Source organism: Manis pentadactyla, chromosome 9 (genome assembly GCF_030020395.1).
Source record: "Manis pentadactyla isolate mManPen7 chromosome 9, mManPen7.hap1, whole genome shotgun sequence".
In the NCBI taxonomy this organism is placed as follows: domain Eukaryota; kingdom Metazoa; phylum Chordata; class Mammalia; order Pholidota; family Manidae; genus Manis; species Manis pentadactyla.
In genome coordinates, this window is record NC_080027.1 from 56,947,886 (window position 1) to 56,966,526 (window position 18,641).

The 18,641-nt window shown below is 53.7% G+C and overlaps 1 protein-coding gene across 8 annotated transcripts in view; it reads right to left on the reverse strand.

The window, feature by feature from the left end:
• Nucleotides 1-210: 210 nt before the first annotated feature.
• Nucleotides 211-18,641, reverse strand: part of ABCC8 (ATP binding cassette subfamily C member 8) — a 73,225-nt gene continuing 54,794 nt past the window's right edge. For 5 of the 8 annotated variants that reach the window (XM_057507433.1, XM_057507435.1, XM_057507432.1 and 2 more), the window contains exons 21-38: nt 18,163-18,243; nt 16,296-16,433; nt 14,736-14,861; nt 13,943-14,042; nt 13,472-13,713; nt 13,211-13,377; nt 12,054-12,123; nt 11,401-11,558; nt 9,539-9,631; nt 5,579-5,681; nt 4,394-4,514; nt 4,159-4,289; nt 3,205-3,283; nt 2,930-3,038; nt 2,398-2,501; nt 1,500-1,633; nt 970-1,032; nt 211-447 (exon numbers count right to left, since the gene is read on the reverse strand). In XM_057507433.1, coding sequence (XP_057363416.1) covers nt 310-447; nt 970-1,032; nt 1,500-1,633; nt 2,398-2,501; nt 2,930-3,038; nt 3,205-3,283; nt 4,159-4,289; nt 4,394-4,514; nt 5,579-5,681; nt 9,539-9,631; nt 11,401-11,558; nt 12,054-12,123; nt 13,211-13,377; nt 13,472-13,713; nt 13,943-14,042; nt 14,736-14,861; nt 16,296-16,433; nt 18,163-18,243 — 2,157 coding nt within the window. In that variant the 3' untranslated portion in view covers nt 211-309. Of the gene's footprint in view, nt 448-969; nt 1,033-1,498; nt 1,634-2,397; nt 2,502-2,929; nt 3,039-3,204; nt 3,284-4,158; nt 4,290-4,393; nt 4,515-4,877; nt 4,992-5,578; nt 5,682-9,538; nt 9,632-11,400; nt 11,559-12,053; nt 12,124-13,210; nt 13,378-13,471; nt 13,714-13,942; nt 14,043-14,735; nt 14,862-16,295; nt 16,434-18,162; nt 18,244-18,641 lie in introns of those variants that run through there. The other 3 variants (XM_036888133.2, XM_036888132.2, XR_008999245.1) reach the window with 2 other exon arrangements.

Sequence of the window (18,641 nt, forward strand, 5' to 3'; positions counted from 1 at the left end):
CTTCTCTTGTTTCAGCCACCCAGTCTGTGGGATTTTGTTACGGCACCCTTAGCAAACTAATACATCTCCTATTTCACAGATAAGGAAACACACGTTTCCCCATTAATGCAACTTCAAGTTCAGGTCTGCCTGGGGCCAAAGTCAGGCTGGCTCCACTGAACCCACAGACACCCCCTGCCCTGCCTGCCAGACTGAAGGCCTCCAATAGGAAACAGCCGATCTCTTTATTTACAGGTGATTTACAGTTAGAAAACCCAGGCAGGGGGTGGGGGCAGGGGGCATTTAGGATGGCACTTGGGCTCTGGCAGGTCACTTGTCTGCACGGACAAAGGAGGCAAAGACACTGTCCTTCTGGCTGAGCAGCTTCTCGGGCTTGTCGAACTCAAGGATGGCGCCGCGCTTCAGGACAATCACCAGGTCTGCACTCAGGATGGTGTGCACGCGGTGCTGAGCAGGGCAGGAGGGGGCTGGTCAGGGTCAGGGGGAAGGGGTGGGGCACCTGAGGGGATCCTGCAGCTTGGAGGAGGGAGCCTATGACCAGAATGTCCTATCTCTGTGGTGACTGCCCTTTCCTGGGGTGGCTGTGACTCCAAGCCCTTACACCACTAGTAACACCGTCTCCTCTGATCAAGTCAGCTCTGGCCTCACCTCTAAGCTTCACGGCTCAGAAATCTCCCCGAGCCTCCCATCCCTCACTTCTCCCAGAGAAGGAACCCTAGCCTAGCTTGCACGGGCAGGCCTTGGAACCTGGAGAAAAAGAGGGGAGGTCTGGGAGAAATGCAGGTGCGAATACAGCCCCAGAATCCGGCGCTCCAGGCTCTCGGCAAGCCCTGCAGACTCCTTGCTCTGCACCACTCTGGGGCCCGCTCTTGGCTACTAGGCCCAGGTCAGCCCAGGGGCTGCTCACCAACCTAGGGAGGCCAGCCTTTTCTCTGGGTATCACCTGCGCCCCAGTGATGGGCCCCTTACCGCAATGGTGACCACGGTGCGGTCTGCGAAGGCCGTCATCACCACCTTCTGGAGGATGTTTTCCTGCCAGGTGGGAAAAACAGTTGTTGGCTCAGCTGCCCAGTGGATGGGGTCTGTCCTGGCTCAGGGATGTGGGGCCCAGGTCTGTGTCCCCACTCCCATCTGACCCAACCCTAGCCCCACCCCCTCCCTCCGTCTGGCAGAAGTTCCTATAGGACCAACCGGGTTGCCGGCATTCAGAGGTAGGACAGCCCGTTGGGAGCTCAGCTGTGCTTGTATGTGTGCGGAGCATGCCTGGGTGTGCCGTGTGCGGGTGGTGGCTGTGAAGTCTCTGTGGATCTGTGCGCAGCTTGTGTGTGTGTCATAAATGTTCCCTAACACTAGCTTGAGTCAGGGTCCCCTTTTCTGCCACAAATGGCCCTTGATGCTCAAGGCAACTTGAGCTTCAGTGCTACTTTGTGCAAATTTCCCCAACACCCCATGAAAACCCTCTCCAAGTCCCTGACCCCATGGATGTGTCCAGGACCGACCGTGGCCATGTCGATGGAAGCTGTGGCTTCATCCATTATGAAGATGCTGGTCTTCCTCACAAAGGCCCGAGCCAGGCAGAACAGCTGCCTCTGGCCCTGGCTGAAATTCTCCCCACCTTCTGTGATGATGGCATCTGAAACCGCAGGGACAGCAGGGCTGAGTTAATTCTGCATTGTGAGTTTAGTAGATGGCATGGCTTGAGGCATGTCAGGAAATGTGTGCACAGGGGCAAATACGTCAGTGTGTGTCGTGAGTACAGGCATGTGCAGGACTGCTGCCACTTACATGACAACATCAGTGCCACGTGCATGAATTACAGAGAAGAGCACCCTCTGGAGTTGTGTGCTGCTGTGGCCCTGGGCAGTTCTGGGAGGGGGTGTGTGCACCTTGCTGGGGGGCCTCTGAAGCCAAGGCTTGGCCAGCCCCCACTGGTCCCCATTTGGTCCAGGAGCTGCAGCAAATACCAAGGATCTGCTGACTGCTGGGGTGGGGTTCAGAGTCTTCCTAGTACCCTTGGTGAGAGGTCTGTGCCAGTGATTTCCCAGTCTTTCCTCTTCCCTCAAGGCAGAACTGGGCAGGCAGGTGGGCAGGAAGGGCAGGCTGAATACACTACCATGGTAGTGGGGCCTTGCAGGCTGTTTCATAGGGACCCCTACTGTCCCCCCTATACCCTGCAGGAGGGGCCAGACCCTGAACTGACCACGTGTATGACCTGGAACAAGTCTCTTGACCTCTCTGAGCTCCTGTAAGATGAGATGTGGGACTAAGCGGTCTGGGGTGTTGCCAGATTCTCGACTCTAAACTCTGGGCAAACTATGACATGGGTGTGAATTTTCCTCCCCAGCCTTTACAGGCAACCTTCAGGGCCCAACCAGCTGCTCAGCCAGGAGTAGTTACCGAGGCCTCCTGGCAGTGCCTTCACCACCAGCTTCAGCTGGGCTATCTCCAGGGCCTCCCACAGTGTGCTGTCGGGGCACTTCTTCTCTGGGTCCAGGTTAAATCTGGAGGGTGCACAGAAAGCCCCCTTAGGGAGGGGAGCGGGGTCTTGGTCCACCTGCAGGGGACTTACAGGGTTCAAGGCTGGTAAAGGGAGCAATGAGTGAGAACTGATTGACTTGGGGGCCTGGCTGGGAGGGGGCAGCAAGGTGGCGGCAGTGGGTGGAGGAAAGATCCCAGACCTGAGGCTTGGGACACCCCCTACCAACGCCTGCCTAGGTCAAGTGGAAAGGAGATAGGCATGAGGGTAAAACTGTGAAAAACCAGCACCAGCCCATAGTGCCCAGGGTGTGAGCAGGGCTGCTTGCCCAGGGAGGTGGGTACCCAGCTGAGCACTCCTGGCCTTGCCCACCCCCTCCTCTTTATGCTCCAGACCTAAGGGAGTCGTGCCCAGCCTGGGGTGGGGTAGGCCTGGAGGGGAGGTGAGACTCACCGGATGGTGCCACTGAAGAGGACAGGGTCCTGCAGGATGATGGAGAGGCGTGAGCGCAGAGTGTGCAGTGGCAGCTTGGCGATGTCGATGCCGTCGATGATGATGCGCCCTGCGTGGGGATGTCACAGGTGGGGCACCAAGGAGTGGGGGAGATAGTGCTGCTGGGCACAGGTTCAGCCAGGGACATGAGTCCCAAAGCAGGGCCTTCTGTGATGTCTGGCCATACACCATCTGGTGGATGTGGGTATGTGTGGGGTGCCAAACATACAATTTACCTTCGAACATGTCCACCATACGGAAGAAGGCAAGAGAGAAGGAGGACTTCCCACTGCCTGTGCGCCCACAGATCCCAATCTGGGGAGAGAAGCAAGAATGCTGGAGGTGCCCGGGAGTGTCCGGGAACCTCTAGTGCTAGCTTGAGGGGCAGGTGTGGGAGGTTACGGCATCTCTTCTTGGCCTGGCCCTCCAATCAGCTTCTTATTGGCCAGAGCTGGGCCTGGGTTTGGGCTTGTTTCCTGCAGTGGGTCCAGAAGGGGCTCCCACAGGGACCCACAAGCAAGTACAGGGTATAGACATCCATTTGCCTGGGCCTGGCCGTACCTGGTATGTGGCTGCAGGGGAACTGGGGGTGCTGATGTGTCTCTATGTGCATGGGTGGGGCAGGAGGGCATGGCAGGTGGCATGGAGATTGGAAGAGGTGTACTGCCTGACCCTGGGGTCATCTCTGACCCCACAGCGTCCTGTCCCATGGGCACCAACAGAAAGGACAATAAGGGACCAACACAAAGAGGGAGATGGTAGCACAGAAGGATGAGGAGCCAGAGGCAGGGACAGAGGGGCAGTGAGATGGCCAACCAGAGACAGTGACCAAGTGAGAGGCAGAGGAGAGGGGCGGTGTCAGAGAGAGCAGCGGGGTGAGGAGGGAGCCCATCAAAGTCGGGTCAGAGCACCAGCAGGGGCTCCCTCCCCAGGACAGGGGTGGCCTGGCTCTCTGCCCTGAGGCTTGGGAGGCCGTGCCCTGACAAAGCCCCTTTAGGCCAGGGGAGTCTGGGGTGTCCGTGTCCTTGGTGGTGAGCGGGGACAGCAGAGGGGAAGGGGGACGGGAGGGTGAGGGGGAGAGGTGGATGAGTGCTGTCAGAGTGGGGGCCGGGCCCAGAGAACGGGGTCTGAACCGGTCTGGGACCTGGAGGGCCATGAGGCGCCCATGGGATGGCCCCCCGCCCGCTGACCTTCTGCCCCGGGCAGATGAGGGCGTCCACGTGCCTCAGCACCGGCCGCAGGGCGCGGTCGTAGCGCACGCTCAGGTTCTGGATCCGGATCTCCCCTCGGTCTGGCCAGTTCTCTGGGATCAGCGACGGGGCTGGGGGCCAGGCTGGGGTCAGCCACCAGGTGCCCCTTGTGGCCCCCTGAACGCAGACACGCTCGTCCCCGGGCCTTCCCCTGGCAGGTCCTCCCAGCCCTCACCCAGCAGCCCCTCGTAGCTCTCCGCCTCGGTTCTCAGGAGCCCGTGCACACGTCTCACGGCCCCCAGCTGGATCTCCATGTCTGCGAGGTTCCTCACCATCCAGTTGAGGTAGTTGGAGACCTGTGGAGAGTAAGCCCGTCACTGTCAGTGATACCTTGGTCCTTTCCCAGGCTACCAGATGGCTCCTTACCGCTGAGGAGGGGCCAGGGCACCCCCCTCCCCAGCACTAGTGCTTTTTGCTGCTGTTCAGGGTGGCCCTCCCTGGTGGCATGGGAGGGTTATGGATCCTCACTCACCATCTGTGTGGCCCTGGCGAGACAGGCAGGGACCTGCAGTTACCCCTCCTGCACACACAGTCCCTCTGGCATCAGACTCGAAGTAGCTTCGAGTAAGGCCTGGGATGTCTCTGCTGGGGAAGGTGCCCGGGGATTCCCTGAGTGCTGGTGTCTGATGCTGCCCGTGGCCCAGTCTGCTGCCACTCACCATTAGGGCATAGGTGAGGCCCAGGCCCACCAGGCCGGCAGAGAGTTCCCTGTGCAGGGAGCTGGAGATGGAGGTCACGGCCGCGATGAGGACCACGCATGCACCAATGTACTCCTGCCGAGGGAGGGGATCTGGCCTGGGCCCCCAGACGTGGAAGCCCCAGAGCCCCCCACCCACCTGACTCCCTTCAGAGCAGAGCAGCTCAGCTGAGATGCAGCCCCAACCCTGTCACACACGTGGCACATCATCAGACACACAGGAGGCCTGTGAGGGCTGAAGGCCAGGGGACAGTGTGTGCACACGGCTCACACTACACCACTCCCAAGCCACCTGTATGTGCCCAAACATGGATGCCTCACCAGCTAGCCTGCACATCATCTGACCACTGCAGGCACACACTTGTCACAGTTAAACACATAACTCTTCCCGTTGCTGGCACAGGGCTCAGATACACAAGGCCCCAGGCAGTGATGTGGCAGGGAGGGGGTCAGCTCAGACACAGGGGGGACCACCCGGGGCTGGGAGAAGCAGGAGGCCTGGTGCCCACCCTGTTTACACATGAGCTGGTATTCCAGCCTCTCTTCCCACCCTCTGCTCTGTGCTCGGCCCTTGTTCCAGCAAGAAAGGTGAGGGGCTTTGGGGGTCTCCATTCCTGCCCATCTCCTATCAGAACCCCCAAGGGTGGGGTGGGTGGCACTTGCCATGCGGACTTCTAGCCATCTGTTGGCAGCCGTGAGGAAGAGAGAGGCAATGTTGTTGGAGTCTGTGTACTCAAGGAGCTTCTGCTGGAACCGGGCCTCGTATCTGGAGGGGTTGAGAGGCTCTGAGGGAATCATTTTGGTCCATGTAGCCCCAGGACTCTGTTTGCCTGTAGGAGGGACTGCCTGGGCCTCAGTGGCCCCCAGACATGTCCCCTCTGCCACCTAACGTATGCCGCTCCTCTCTGGAATGCCCTTCCAGTAACTTTCCACTTACTCAAACCTGTCAGAGGTCCTTCTTCAAACTCTTGTTTTCACCCTAAGACATGTTCTTCTCTCCAGGACTTCCCTATTACAATCAAGGCCACCCCACCCTGCCCCACCCCAGGCACTAGGGCCAAAAACACAGGAATCCTCTGGGTTCACATTCAGTCCCTCAGCAAGTCGTCTGATTTCTACCTCCAAAATAGCCCTTGCCTCTGCCTGCCTTTCTCCCACTTCCTGCCCATCACAGACTCACCTGGACTATTGCATCAGCTCCCTAACAGATCTGCCTGCTATCTCCTACCATCACTCTCCACACAGCAGACAGCATAATCTTTCTTATTAAATTGTATCCTATCTCTCCCCTGCTTAGGATATAAATGGCTTTTAGGATAAAGAACCACCTTCTTGCCAGAAGCCTGTGTGAGCCTGCCCTGCCAACCCAGCAGCCTCCTTCCATGCCACAAATTCCCTTGCTCACTGTCTAACAGCCACAGAAATTATAATAAAGTCATTTGTTACTTTAGTTTGCCTTTCTCAGTTTTGTGACAATGCCAAGTTCTTCGCCACCCCAGGGCCTTTGTACATACTGTTCCCTCTGCCTGGAATGCTTTCTTCTCTACTCTTTACAAGGTTGATTCCTTTCAACCTTCAGTCTTTAATTTAAATGGCACCTCCTCAGAGTGGTCTTTCCTGGCCTGTTGTTCTCCACCTCTGTAGCCTGTTGCTTTCTTAGTCTCTGCTTATATATTTATTTCTCTACTGTTTATGATCGAGCTCCCTCACTAATTATAAACTCCATGAGGATGGAGACCATGTCTATTTTGTTCACTAATGTATTCCCAGCATCTGGCGCTGTCAATAAATATTTGTTGAATGACTGAATGGAACCTTCTCTTAGCCTCTAAGGTAGATAAGCTCTCTCTGTACTAAGAATTCTGGAGGCTTATTTTCCACCCTCATGCCCTCACCACATCCTCCCCTGTGTTACTACATATGGATCTGCCTTTTCTCTCTGATGAGCCAGGGCTCCTGGTGTCGCTCTCCCTGGCTATCCCCTTAGACCTGGCTGGCTTGGGCCAGGCACCGATGAGGGGCCAGGAGCACTTGTTTGGTGATGCAGGAAGGAACGGATGGAACCCATCTCAGCCCCGGATTCCGGGAAAAACTGAGGGGACTCAAGACAAATCTTGTTGGGTGTTTGCTCTGCTTTGGTGGTTTCTGGGTGGAGGGCCTGTGTCTGAAGCATGAGTCTGGAGAGCAAAGGGAGCCTCTGAGGTGGGAGAGAGCGTGCAACTGCACACCGGGGGTGGAGCTGTGCGGACAGGGGTGTGCCTGAGGTGAAACCACACAACTCAGGAGTTCAGTTAAGGTCCGCGGAAGATGCATGTGCATGTGTGCGTGACAGGAGAGTCTGAGGGAGGGTGTTCGGGACGGTGTGTGTGAGAAGAGAGCCTCTGAGAGGAGTGTGGCCATGTGAGGCTGTGGGAAGAATCCCTGCCTTGGGGGCCATGCAGATCCAGGCAGAGTCTGAGCTTTGTTACTGGCTGGCTGTGTGTCAGCACTGAGACTCACCTTCCTCATATCACTGTAAAAGAGGGATAGTAATAGTCCCTACGTGGACTGAAACAATCTCTGAGCCCAACACTGAGCCCAGTGCTGGGTACTCTTGAAACTTTTTGGGGAAAAGCAGGGCCTCCCAGGAAAACCAAGGCCAGACAGGCCTGGGTTCCAAGCCCAGCACCAGCTCTCACTGTCTGTGTGACCTCGGCTGGTTACTCAACCTATAGAAGTGGCCACTCATACCTGTCATGGGGCTCTTGCGAGGATTAAATGCAACAACACACACGTGGCATTTAGCCCGATGCCAAGAACATGTTGTTAACTGTAGGATCAATACATGCCAGTTAGCCCTTAACAGGGCAGGCTGCTGGGCAAAAGTCAATGAATTAAACACATCCTGAGATGATTAAAAGTCTCCCAAATTTAAAAATCATGCGCTGCATCAGCACAGAGTGTGGGGGACTCATAGGGCAGCTCTTCCTCTGGCTGACCACAGGCTTGCACTGAGGCTCTGGATGCTGGGATCTACTCAGAGCCCACTGAGAGGGTCTGGCCCACCCTAGGAAAAGTCACAGTCTCTCTGCCCCAGGCCCAGTCTGAAAGCTTCCAGGACACCGATTATAAGAGGAGCATCAGCAAAACTATGAGTGGAGGCCAGGCCCCCGAGCACAGAGGAGTGTGGGAGTGGGAGATGCCGGGAGAGCTCAGGCTCGAGGTGAGAAGGGGCTGGGAGGGGCTCTCGAGTCACGTCGGGCTCCAAGGGGCCTCTGTGTGGAAGGCAGCACAGGCTTGTCCAAGGGCAGAGGGTGTCCAAGGAGCAGAGCCACGGCCAGGGCACAGCTCTGGTTTGCTTAGCTTTACTCAGACAGGACCCTAAGCTTTACTCAGACAGGACCCTAAGCAGCCCTCCCACCAGCCCCACCAGCCCCAGCTGCCCCAGGAAGTGAATGGGGCAGCAGGGCTGCACCAGGGGCCTGGGCACCTCTGCCAGAGCTGCAGCTGGACTTTGGGGGTTCAAGGGAGGAGATGCAGGCTTCCCTGGACCCTCTCAGCTGGTCCTTGAGCCCTAGGGTTACTCCTGGACACGGGGCTTCATGTTGCGTGGTTACTGTCACACCCCAAGCAGCTGTGCCATCCTAAAAATAACCTGGATTGTCTCTCTGGGTGAGGCTTAGAGACCAAAGCCCAACTGTGTGGGTCAGAGGTCTGGCCTGTGTGGCCAGTGGAGAGATGCCCTAACGTAGATGGAGACGTGGGGTGGGGAGCAACAATCCACCCACTCCCCAGGTATCCTCGGATGCTCCTGACCAGCCCAACATTACAACTCAGGGGGGCAATTGGATGGCAGGGGCACTGACGTTTTCAGACACCCTCTCCAGCCTGATGAACTCTTACCCGCACTTTGAGCCCTGGTCCCGATAACATCTCCTCAGTGAGGCCTTCTGTGACTGCCTCCCTTCAATGTTCCTGCAGCCTATGCCCCCTTTCTTCCAGAGAGCCTGTAACGTGGGGTTGTCTTGACCTGCTCAAAGACTGGACTAAATGCTTCCAGCAGGGGGACTTGTCTGATTCATCTCTGTCTTTTTAGTGTCTGGCATGGGGCTTAGCACATGGTGAACACTCGGTAAATATTTGTTTAATGGAAGAGCAGGTTCAAGTCTGGGCTTTGTGGAACCTTACACAGAGTAGTTATATAACATAACCTCTCTGAGCCTCACTGTCCCCATCTGAGAAAAGGGAACAATCATGCTTTCCACCTTGGACTGCAGTGCAGAATGAATGAGATTAGCATGCTAAGGCCTCAGCATAGTGTCTGGCTCATAGGGGATCCTCCGTAACAGATGGCCTCACAGCTGGCCCACATGATGGAAGGGCCTTTCTAGAATGGATATGTGAGGACTTGTCCCAGCCTTGTTTCTTTTCACATTCTGCCTTAGGGCTTGGCTTCAGGGCTGAGGTTTTCTTCTCTGGATCATGCAGGGGAACCCATCTGGCCTGACCCTCTGGTAAATGTGGACATCATTCTGGGAGATGCGTGTCCTGGGTTTTCTGAAGTGGAGCCCTGAGAACTGAATCTCACAACCTGTGACTCTGGCCCCACCCCTACACATCCCCACCCCGGGGTGAGTCTGGTACCTGAAGGCCCGGATGGTGGTGAGGCCTTCCACGGTTTCAGCAAAGTGTGAGAGCAGTGGGAGCTGGGTGGTGTCATCAAGCTGCTGCAGGTCCCTGGGCGGGGGAAGCAGAGCAGAATGGTCAAGGCGGCAGGCTCAGGGCTCAGCCTGGCCGAGTCCCAGCTCCGCCCCCTGCTACTGTGCAGGCAATCAGCTTCACCTCCCTGGGTCTTGGTTTCTCACCAACCAAGAGGAAAATCAACAGTACCACCACCAAGCTGCTCTGAGGACTGGATGAGGAGCTTGTTTATGTAAAATGCCTACACAGAGTGTGCTGGCCCCATTACTGCTATCCTGGGCATCGTCTGCCTAACACCTGTATCTCCCTGCTCTTCTGCCACACAGCCTTGCTCTGCAGCAAGGCTGGGCAGGCAGCGTTAGTTCCCTGTCACAGGTGGACACCCTGAACCTTGAGAGCCAGTCAAAGGAACAGAAAGACCACACTGGAAGCTTGCAGCCCCTCCCCAGTAGCCACAGCAGGTTTCAGCACATCACAGGCCAGGTTCTAAAGGGCTCCTTGAGGGGGAAATGCCAGAGGTTTCTATGGCAGCAGATGCCCTGGCCCCCCACAGCTACACTTTGACAAGTGCATTAGAGTAGGAGAGACCATCTCCAAGGTACAGTGGGTGCCAGGGGAACAGGGTGGTTTCTCTGGCAGAAGAAATGAACTTTGTAGAACAGCCTGTACTGTGTTTAAAAAGTCACTGTGATTTTGTGAATATTAACATGCTATGCTCCTCACGGGTACCAGGTGATTCTGGATCATCCAGGCAAAAAGGCATTTATACAAACCTTGAACCTTGTGGGCAAGGTAAATGTGGCCAAATGTATCTAAATTTAATTGTTATTATTGCTAATGGGCATTCTTACTCCAGTTTCTAACCAAATGTGTGCACTTGGAAAAGATACTCAACCTTTCTGACCACAACGCACAGTAAGAAATTCATTTTATATCACAAATCAGTACACACACACACACACACACACCCCTCATGACCCAAACAGAGGTTTCATGAAGCAAAACTTACTGTTTCTATGTGAATACAGTCAGATATTTTCTGTTCTACTTCATTGTTTAAAAATGCTGGTTGTGGTCCATGATATTGATTTCATGACCCACCGATAGGTTGTAATTGTGATTTTGTGAAGGCCAGTTTGAGAAACACTGGCCTTGCAGTTCTTCAAAAATTTTGCTACAGTTCTCTAAATCTACAAGCTTAACAGATTCACTCCCAGATAGGACTTTCCTGTGAATGTTCTTAGAAAATTTTGATAGGAAAGAGGCATGCATGGCCCCAAAGTACATGAGGGCAAATGTGATCAGTGAGAATGGCTGTGCATGGCTCCCTCAAGCAGAGATTTCCAGCCTTGCTCTGAACCACATGGGCTGGGGGGAATTGTTGCCATAACACCCCTCATATCAGGTGCCCTCTGATTCCACACAGCAACAATCAGCCCAGTCACTGGACCCACACAACCCTCCTGAGCAGCATTTTGGCAAAATGAATGACGGGCATAAGTGTGCACATACATTCTGACCTAGCAATTCCTTTCCTGACCCTGTCTCCCACAGAAACAGTTCAGGTACTAACTGCAGTGTGTGTGTGTGTGTGTGTGTGTGTGTGTGTGTGTGTGTGCACTGACAGATGGTTATATGAGGGTAGTGAGATATGAATGTTTCTATTTCCTTTACTTCTGTTCTTCTCTTTGTGGGGAATGTGACTCCACTGTGTTTATGATGATGACTTCAATGGGAGTGCCAAACTGCCCATTGCAAAGTACCTCCCATCCTCACCCCCCAAGGCTGACAACTGCTGTCATCACCTGGATGCCACCCGAAAGTACTTCTGGATGAAGTAGCATATGACGGCCAGGGGCAAGAGTGCCACGAGGAACACAGGTGTGACATAGGAGATGACGGCCAGGGCTGAGACGCAGAGCAGGGTAGAGCGGCTCAGACACTCCAGGGTGGATGGGATATGCTGAGGGAGGGATGGTGAGAGAGGGTGAGTTTTTGTATTTGATTATCTTCAGTGTGTCACCTGCTGCCATATTTTGCTCTTTCACGTTATTACAGGTTCAGATTTCATCGCTCCAGCTAGCACTATGGGCTCCCTAAGAGTAAAAATCAGGACTTTGTTTTCTCACCATCTAGATGGTGGTAAATAAAGAACACAGACTGAATCAAAATGAAATTCTTCACAAAATCGGTCACCTTGCTTCAGAATATGCTGTTACCTGGAGTGAGCCAGGGGGTCTTGGATGAGGCCAAAGGGATGTGGTTTCCTTCAGCTTTATTATGAAGACCTCACAGGGGAAGCCCCAAGCCCTGAGGCAGCATTTTAATCAGATAGGAGCCCACTAGGTTCCACCCACAGGGCTCTGATCACTGGTCTGGGGAAGCAAGCACCAGAGGGGAAAAGCTCCTAGGGGCCTGGCTTCTCTGAGCTGGGGAAATGGGTGGTAGTCCTGTGCACCTGGTCAATGGTGTTACAGTCAGATGAAAATCTATTCAGGATGCTTCCAAGGGGCGTGGTCTCAAAAAACCTATGAGGCAACCAGAAGAACAATTACTCATTTGTTTATTGATTTCCTTCCTGTTTATTGAATGAGGGTAGTTATTTCATTTAGTGTCTCTGAGTCATCCCTGGGTCTGGCTTCCATGGGCGGCTGCCCTTGCAAGTCTGTAGGTATTGGCCTGTGTCCTTGAGGATTCCTGCACTTACCCAACGAGGTGCTGGCCCTTGGCTACCATCTCTGACTCTCAAGCCCATGTGTGACCACGGCCACCCTTCTCAGCTCCTCACTCAGCCTGACTCATGCGGCAGATGTCCTCCTGGGGTCACAGAGTCCTCTCCAGAGGGACACTCTTCCAGGGGGAACAGAGCCCTGGGGGGACAGCCTGTCAGCCGGCTGACCCTGTGAGGCCAATCTGTCATCACTTTGGCTGTGACTCAGAGTTGCCCAACCCCAACCAGAGAATTTCAGAACCACAGAACTGGGACAAATAGAGGGTAAATAAACATTGAGGCCATGTCTGTGGGCTGCAGACAGCTAATGAGACTGGAGGTAAAAAGTGTAGTCAGATGGTGAGGTCTGGCATTGACAAGGGACTAGATACCTGGTTTGACTGCTGTGTTTTAAAACTGAGTCAGCCAGCCAATTGGGCAGTGACAACTTTAAACCTCTGTCACACAAAGCAGCCTTCAGGGTTTTTACCCATCCCATTACAGGAAAGTAAAACAGCTACCCATGTCCCCAGTGTCAGAACCTGCAGTCTGGCAGAGGGAAGAGAGAGAAGGGGGGCCGGAGAGCTGAACCTGTGGGTAGAGAGGGGCAGGTGGTACCTGCCTAGGGATGGGAAACAAACATTTCTGTGGAGCCTGCAGCTGCTCACTTTGAAGGGCTGTTGTGACAATAAGATGAGCTAACCATGCAAAATGCCTAGCACCAGTCTGGCTGAGCACATGCCAGTTTCCCTCTGCTTTCTGCACTGATTACATACACTGTCTCCTTGAGTCTCCCCAGAAGTCTGTGACAGAGGTCATATAACCCTATTTTATAGATGGGAGAACTGAGACCCAGAGAACAGTGACTTGCCCACAGCCCCAGCACAGCGAACGGAGAGAGGTACCTCATGGGAGCCAGAATGATCTGGTTCAGCAGGCTGCGATGCAGCCTCTTGGCCACCTTTAGCCCTGTCCACTCCACTGTGACAGCTGTGGCGAGGCAGAGCACGATGCCTAGGCTGCAGAGCACTGTGAACACCATGGCATAGGCAGTCTGGCCCAGGGAGCACTCCTGGGTGGGGCAGAGAGTGAGGCGGAGTCCCAGGGCTGTCCTTGCAACAGTCCCCCCACTCCCCAGCCCCAGGCCCTGGGGCTGCTGGCCACACCTGGCTGAGCGAGCAGTTCCCGGCCACAGGGCTCAGAGTCAGGGCACTGTCGGTCCACTTGGCCAGCCAGTAATCAATGGCCACCAAGACCATGTGCTTGAGCAGCTGGGAGAAGATAAGCAGTGACAGGAGCAGGACACCGGCGGATGACAGATACGTGGCGCAGGCTCGCCACGGGATCTTGGCGCGCTGGTGCAGCACCAACGACAGGCTGTCCTCGTCCTCACTCTCGGCTGCCTCCTCTACAGGCCACAAGAACCCACCCCGTGTCTTCACATTTCACATTCCTCTGAGGGCGAACCAGGCGGTGTGTAATCTCGCTTACACGTGGGAAAACTGAGGCACCCACAGGGGGAGGGATTTAATCAAAAGCACACTATCTCCTCACCCACAAAGCCCCAAACGTTAGTCTCCCTTAGTGGTTGATCAGACCTCAGGCCATGATTTCACTCTTAGTCCCACTGTCTGTACCTTCCTCCTCTTCCTCATCCTGCAGGAGACCGTCTCTTGATGACATGGCCCGCGGCAGACCCTGGGCTGGCTCTGTGACTTTTCTCTCCATGACAGTCTCCTGAAAGACACACAGGGCCTGGCAAAGTCCTCAGGGTGTGCAGAGGGGAAAAGGAAGAGAAGGCACAGCCACCTTGGTGATGACCAGGTCAGGTTTCCAAGTTGTCCTGGTTTTGGGGGGTCCAGGAGGGCATGTGTTTGTCTTGCCAGGATTTACTCCTTCCCCTTTATCAGCTACCAGCACCCCAATATCCCTGTGGGGGACCATCTCTCCCCAGTTCTAGCCTCTGTGACTCAGGTGGGCTGCCCAGTCTCCCTGGCTCCAAGGGTGCACATGAGACCCGGACTGGCCAGTCCTCACATTCCCATCCCCAGCCTTGGTGATTTGTCTGGGGTGGGCACATGACCCAGCTGGACCAGCGAGAGGCAGCCCTGGGACTTCTGCTACACAGGCACTCTCTTCCTGTCAGAACCATTGAGCAGGGAGAACGTAAGCCTGAGGCCACCGTTGGCCCTCACTGCTACCTCGGTGCAGCTATCTCAGGATAAGGGGAAGGGGTCCACCTGATCCTGCCCTGGGTAGCTGGCCCAGGTACTGGCTTTCCCCTGGTAGAAGGAAGCCCATGCCCTTGCTCCCACCTCTGTCCTTTGGGGGGCTTCCCAGGGCAATGAGGGCAGGAAGGCCTGTATGCATTCAGGTTCTAACAGAGCCTCCTCCTCGGGTGTGTCTGCCTGGTCCTCAGGATACACCCACCTTCTCCAGCTCTTGGTCCTGCCGGTTCATGAGGGTCTTCCAGTGCTCAAAGAGCTGGCACTCAGACCTCTGGAAGTCCTTGAGCGTGCCTTCCCTCTGGATGGTGCCATCCTTCATAGCAATGATCTGGAAAGGCAGAAACAGACCCGGCTCAGGGGCTGTTCGGCGTAGGGGAGTGGTGGTCATACCCTGGGCTGAGCAGGAGTCTGAGATGAATATGCACACTTCCACAAATGGCCTCTGACCTGCCCACTGTAGTGAGCCAGGAGTGATTACCTACCCTCACCACCACCCCCAGGATTTAGTACATCCACGGGGTAATTCTCCAGGGTTGCCCCCTGGTTAATAAGAAGGTTTGTAGAGCAAATTAGCACATCCTGGTCAAGTTGTCTGGTTACCTGCAAGGACTCCATCAGTGGCAGCTGTGCTCCTACACTTGATGGACTAATTGCACACTACTCTTAGCTCCTCCTGACAGCAGGTGTGGTCGGCTCCACCAGTGGTTGGCAAAGCACCTGTTGGTCTAAGTATGTGAGGCCGTACTTCTTTGAAACCAATGAAACTGATTTTATTCTAAATAAATGTTTCACACTTATGTAGACTCATCATTAGTTTGGAGACCCACCCCTGGCCCTCTCACCCCCACCCCCATGCAGGGGTTTAGGGAGGGTGACCCGGAGTCCTGTTCACGGATACTTCAAGGAACTGGACACCTCTCTGTCTGCCTTCATTGGACTAAAGATTACTCTCAATTGCCCCATCAGGGTTACCACAGGGACTCAGACACAAACCTCTGCACTTGTTTTAATAGCTTTTTCAAAAATCTGGATTTTCTTTTTTCTTTTTCATAGTGGAGGGAGGTTCTCACCACATGCAGAAGGAAGACTGAGGGTCAGTTAGCATAGGCCTGAGGCTAAGGGAAGCCCTCAGTTTTCAGGGGCAAATTTATATGGGAGTCAGAAAAGTCCAGATTTCAAAAACCAAATAACTTCATCTTAAAAATTAAATGTTTCCGATGATTGAAAAGTAACTATTGTCTACATATTGAAGAGTGTGGGAATTTCGTTGAAGTGGAGTTTCACAAAATTGCATTTTATTGATAATATTGGCTTTTCTATTACTCCTGCTATTGTTTGTTTCCTTATTTTCCATCTCATCTTAACCTGAATATATCCAAACCCCGGTGGGTCAGACGGCAGGAAGATAACTCTCCCGTTCAAACAGGGGCTCCCGCAGGCCAGGGGGATGAGTCATCAGACTGGGCAGGAGACAGAAAGTCGGAACTGAATGTGCTTTTTCCTGGGACTTCCTGGTGCCTGCCTCGTGTGTATCCACAGGGACCCCAGGCAGGGACGGGAATGTCTGCAGCTCTGGGTGAGACCGAAGCCTTGGCCTAGGTTTCCCTGCACTGCCCAGCCTTCACGGAGCCATCCCGTGTGCATCTCTCAGGCCCCGTGGTTCTCGGCAGTTACTACTGAGACGCTGATGGACTGCTCTGACGATGTCCAAATGCCTCTCTCACCTCAGCCCTCCATAGCTTGGTCCCCTGTGGCCCCTCACCCAGTCTGCATGTGGCAGATACTGTAGCTTGTGGGTCACTAGGACCACTGTCCTCTTGTCATCCCGGAGTAGCTCAAGGATCCCAGCCTGCATCAGGTGGTCACTCAGATGAACATCCAGAGCTGAGAAGGGATCATCCTGGGCAGAGGGGAGAAGACAGGGGCACGTATGTGGGAAGGAGGTAACACTGAGCATAAAAACCACCAGAGTTATGTTAGCTCTGGTCTAGTGACTGACACTAGTTAGCTGTGTGGCCTTAAGACAATGGACCTAACCTCTCTGGGCTTCAGTTGCCTCATCTTCAAATGGGCTGTTATCAGTTATCACTCTCAGATAGATCTAATCACACATACTTCTTGACTCCTGAACTTTCAGTGGTTCCCCATTGTCTATGTCTGAATTTCTAACCATGGCAATCCAGGCCCTTTATAACCTGCTAAGTCAATTCCGGCCTCACTTCTCAACTGTCTTGTCCAAGTTCCCTACACTCCAGAGAACTTGCCATTCCAGGCTTTCGCCTAAGCTCTCCCTCTGCCTGGAGTGCCATTTTGCCTTTTGTCTGCCTGGTGAACTCCTACTCATCCTTCAGTGCTCCGTCTAAGCACTAGCTCTCCTGTGTCCTTTTCTGACCCTTCTGTCTAGCCTTCCCTCCTCTCTGTTCCAGTGATACTCTACACAAAGTCAGACTCAATAAATATTTGTCCACTCCTGACTGTGAGGCCCTCAAGAATAGATACCTCTTGCGCCTGTGCCTCATACAGAGTAGGAGCATAATAAAAGTTTCCTGAAATAAATTAAGATATCTAGTTCTCTCTAACAAGGTTGTTTAAAGCTCACATGGGATCATGAATGAATACTAGTACTTTGTAAAGTGCTATGCATATGTCAGATGGGAACAAAGACTGTGAACCTTTACATTTTGAAGTGTGTTCAGTAGGAAGTGTTTGTTGTGGCGGAGAGAATAAAGCTGTAATCAGAGACCTGATGTTCTTCCTTCCAATGCCCTGTCCAAACGACCCCCCTTCTTTCCTTCTGTTTAACTGACTCATTCTTCAAGGCCTTCCTACAGGAAGTCCTGCCTTACTACTTTAGCCCTCATGGTTATCTCCCTGGACAAGGCCCCTCAGTCAATGTCACACAGTTTGGCTTCCAACTGGGCTAGGGCTCTTGAGGGTCAGTGAGCTCTATTTCCCTAATCGGACTCTAAATATTTGAGGCCAACGACTGGGTCTTAGAATTCTTCAGTATCAACTGAGGCATCTAACATAGAACCTGGCATGAAGTAGGACACGGACAGCTAAAAAGTTTTATCTCATGTTTAATTCCTAGTGGTTACTTGGAGAGCTGTGTTGAGAAAGATTCTGAGGCCAAGTTCAGTTTCCATGGGAAACATACTAGTTTGTTAATGTGGGGTTTCACAAAATTGCATTCATTGATGATACTGAAGTTTCTCTTATTAGTGCTGTGATCAGTTAGCAATGTCTGCTCTGGAAATGCGATGGGAAGTGGCAGCACACATTTCTTGTATCCACTAGTCTTAGCATTGAGCTAAGTAAGTGTTGTAGGTTAGGGCTGTCCTGCTGCGAGGTGGCCTGTAACTACTACTCACCTCCCCTCGTGTCTACCACAGAATTCAGTGTAAATTCCACAGTGACTCATTTGCACTATCCTTGCCTCAGTTTCCCCATCAATAAGATGAGTAAGCACTATCTCTGGCAGAAGAGAAGTTTACTCCTAGAACGGGAGGTTGCTGGGTGCTGGGTGTGTGTGTGTGCATATGTGTGTGTGTGCGTGTGTGTGTAGGTGGTAAGCTGGGGGTGCAGCCAGAGATGAGAGCCCTAAGGGAGGTACCAGCTGATGCACTCACCAGAAAGACGACGTTGGTATGCTGGTAGAGGGCTCGGGCCACGCTGATTCGCTGGCGCTGACCACCAGAGAGGTTGATGCCCTGTCATCAAAGAGGAGGAAAGGTTACGGCCTCTTAGCCCTTCAGGAGAGACTACCCTAGTCCCTATTTGACTGTGAGCTCTTTGGGATAGAGGCTGGCTTTATCCATCTCTCTGCTGTCTCCTCACCTTGCAGAGGGAAGGAACTTGTACGTGATTATTGAATTCCTTCAGAAGTGGGGAGCATAATCCCCAAGTCTTTGAAGATTCATCATGTAGGGACCCTCTGACCAGTGAAAACCAAGACAGAGAAAGGGGGATTTACATTATATGCAAGGAGGACAGTCATGGGAGAATCCTATTCCCCCTTAAGTCTGAATTTCTGCAGGCGGGGCCTCAGCTGTGGAGTGACCCTGGGCCTAGTGGAGTGCCATGTGGGCTCTTAATAGACCCTTGGGGC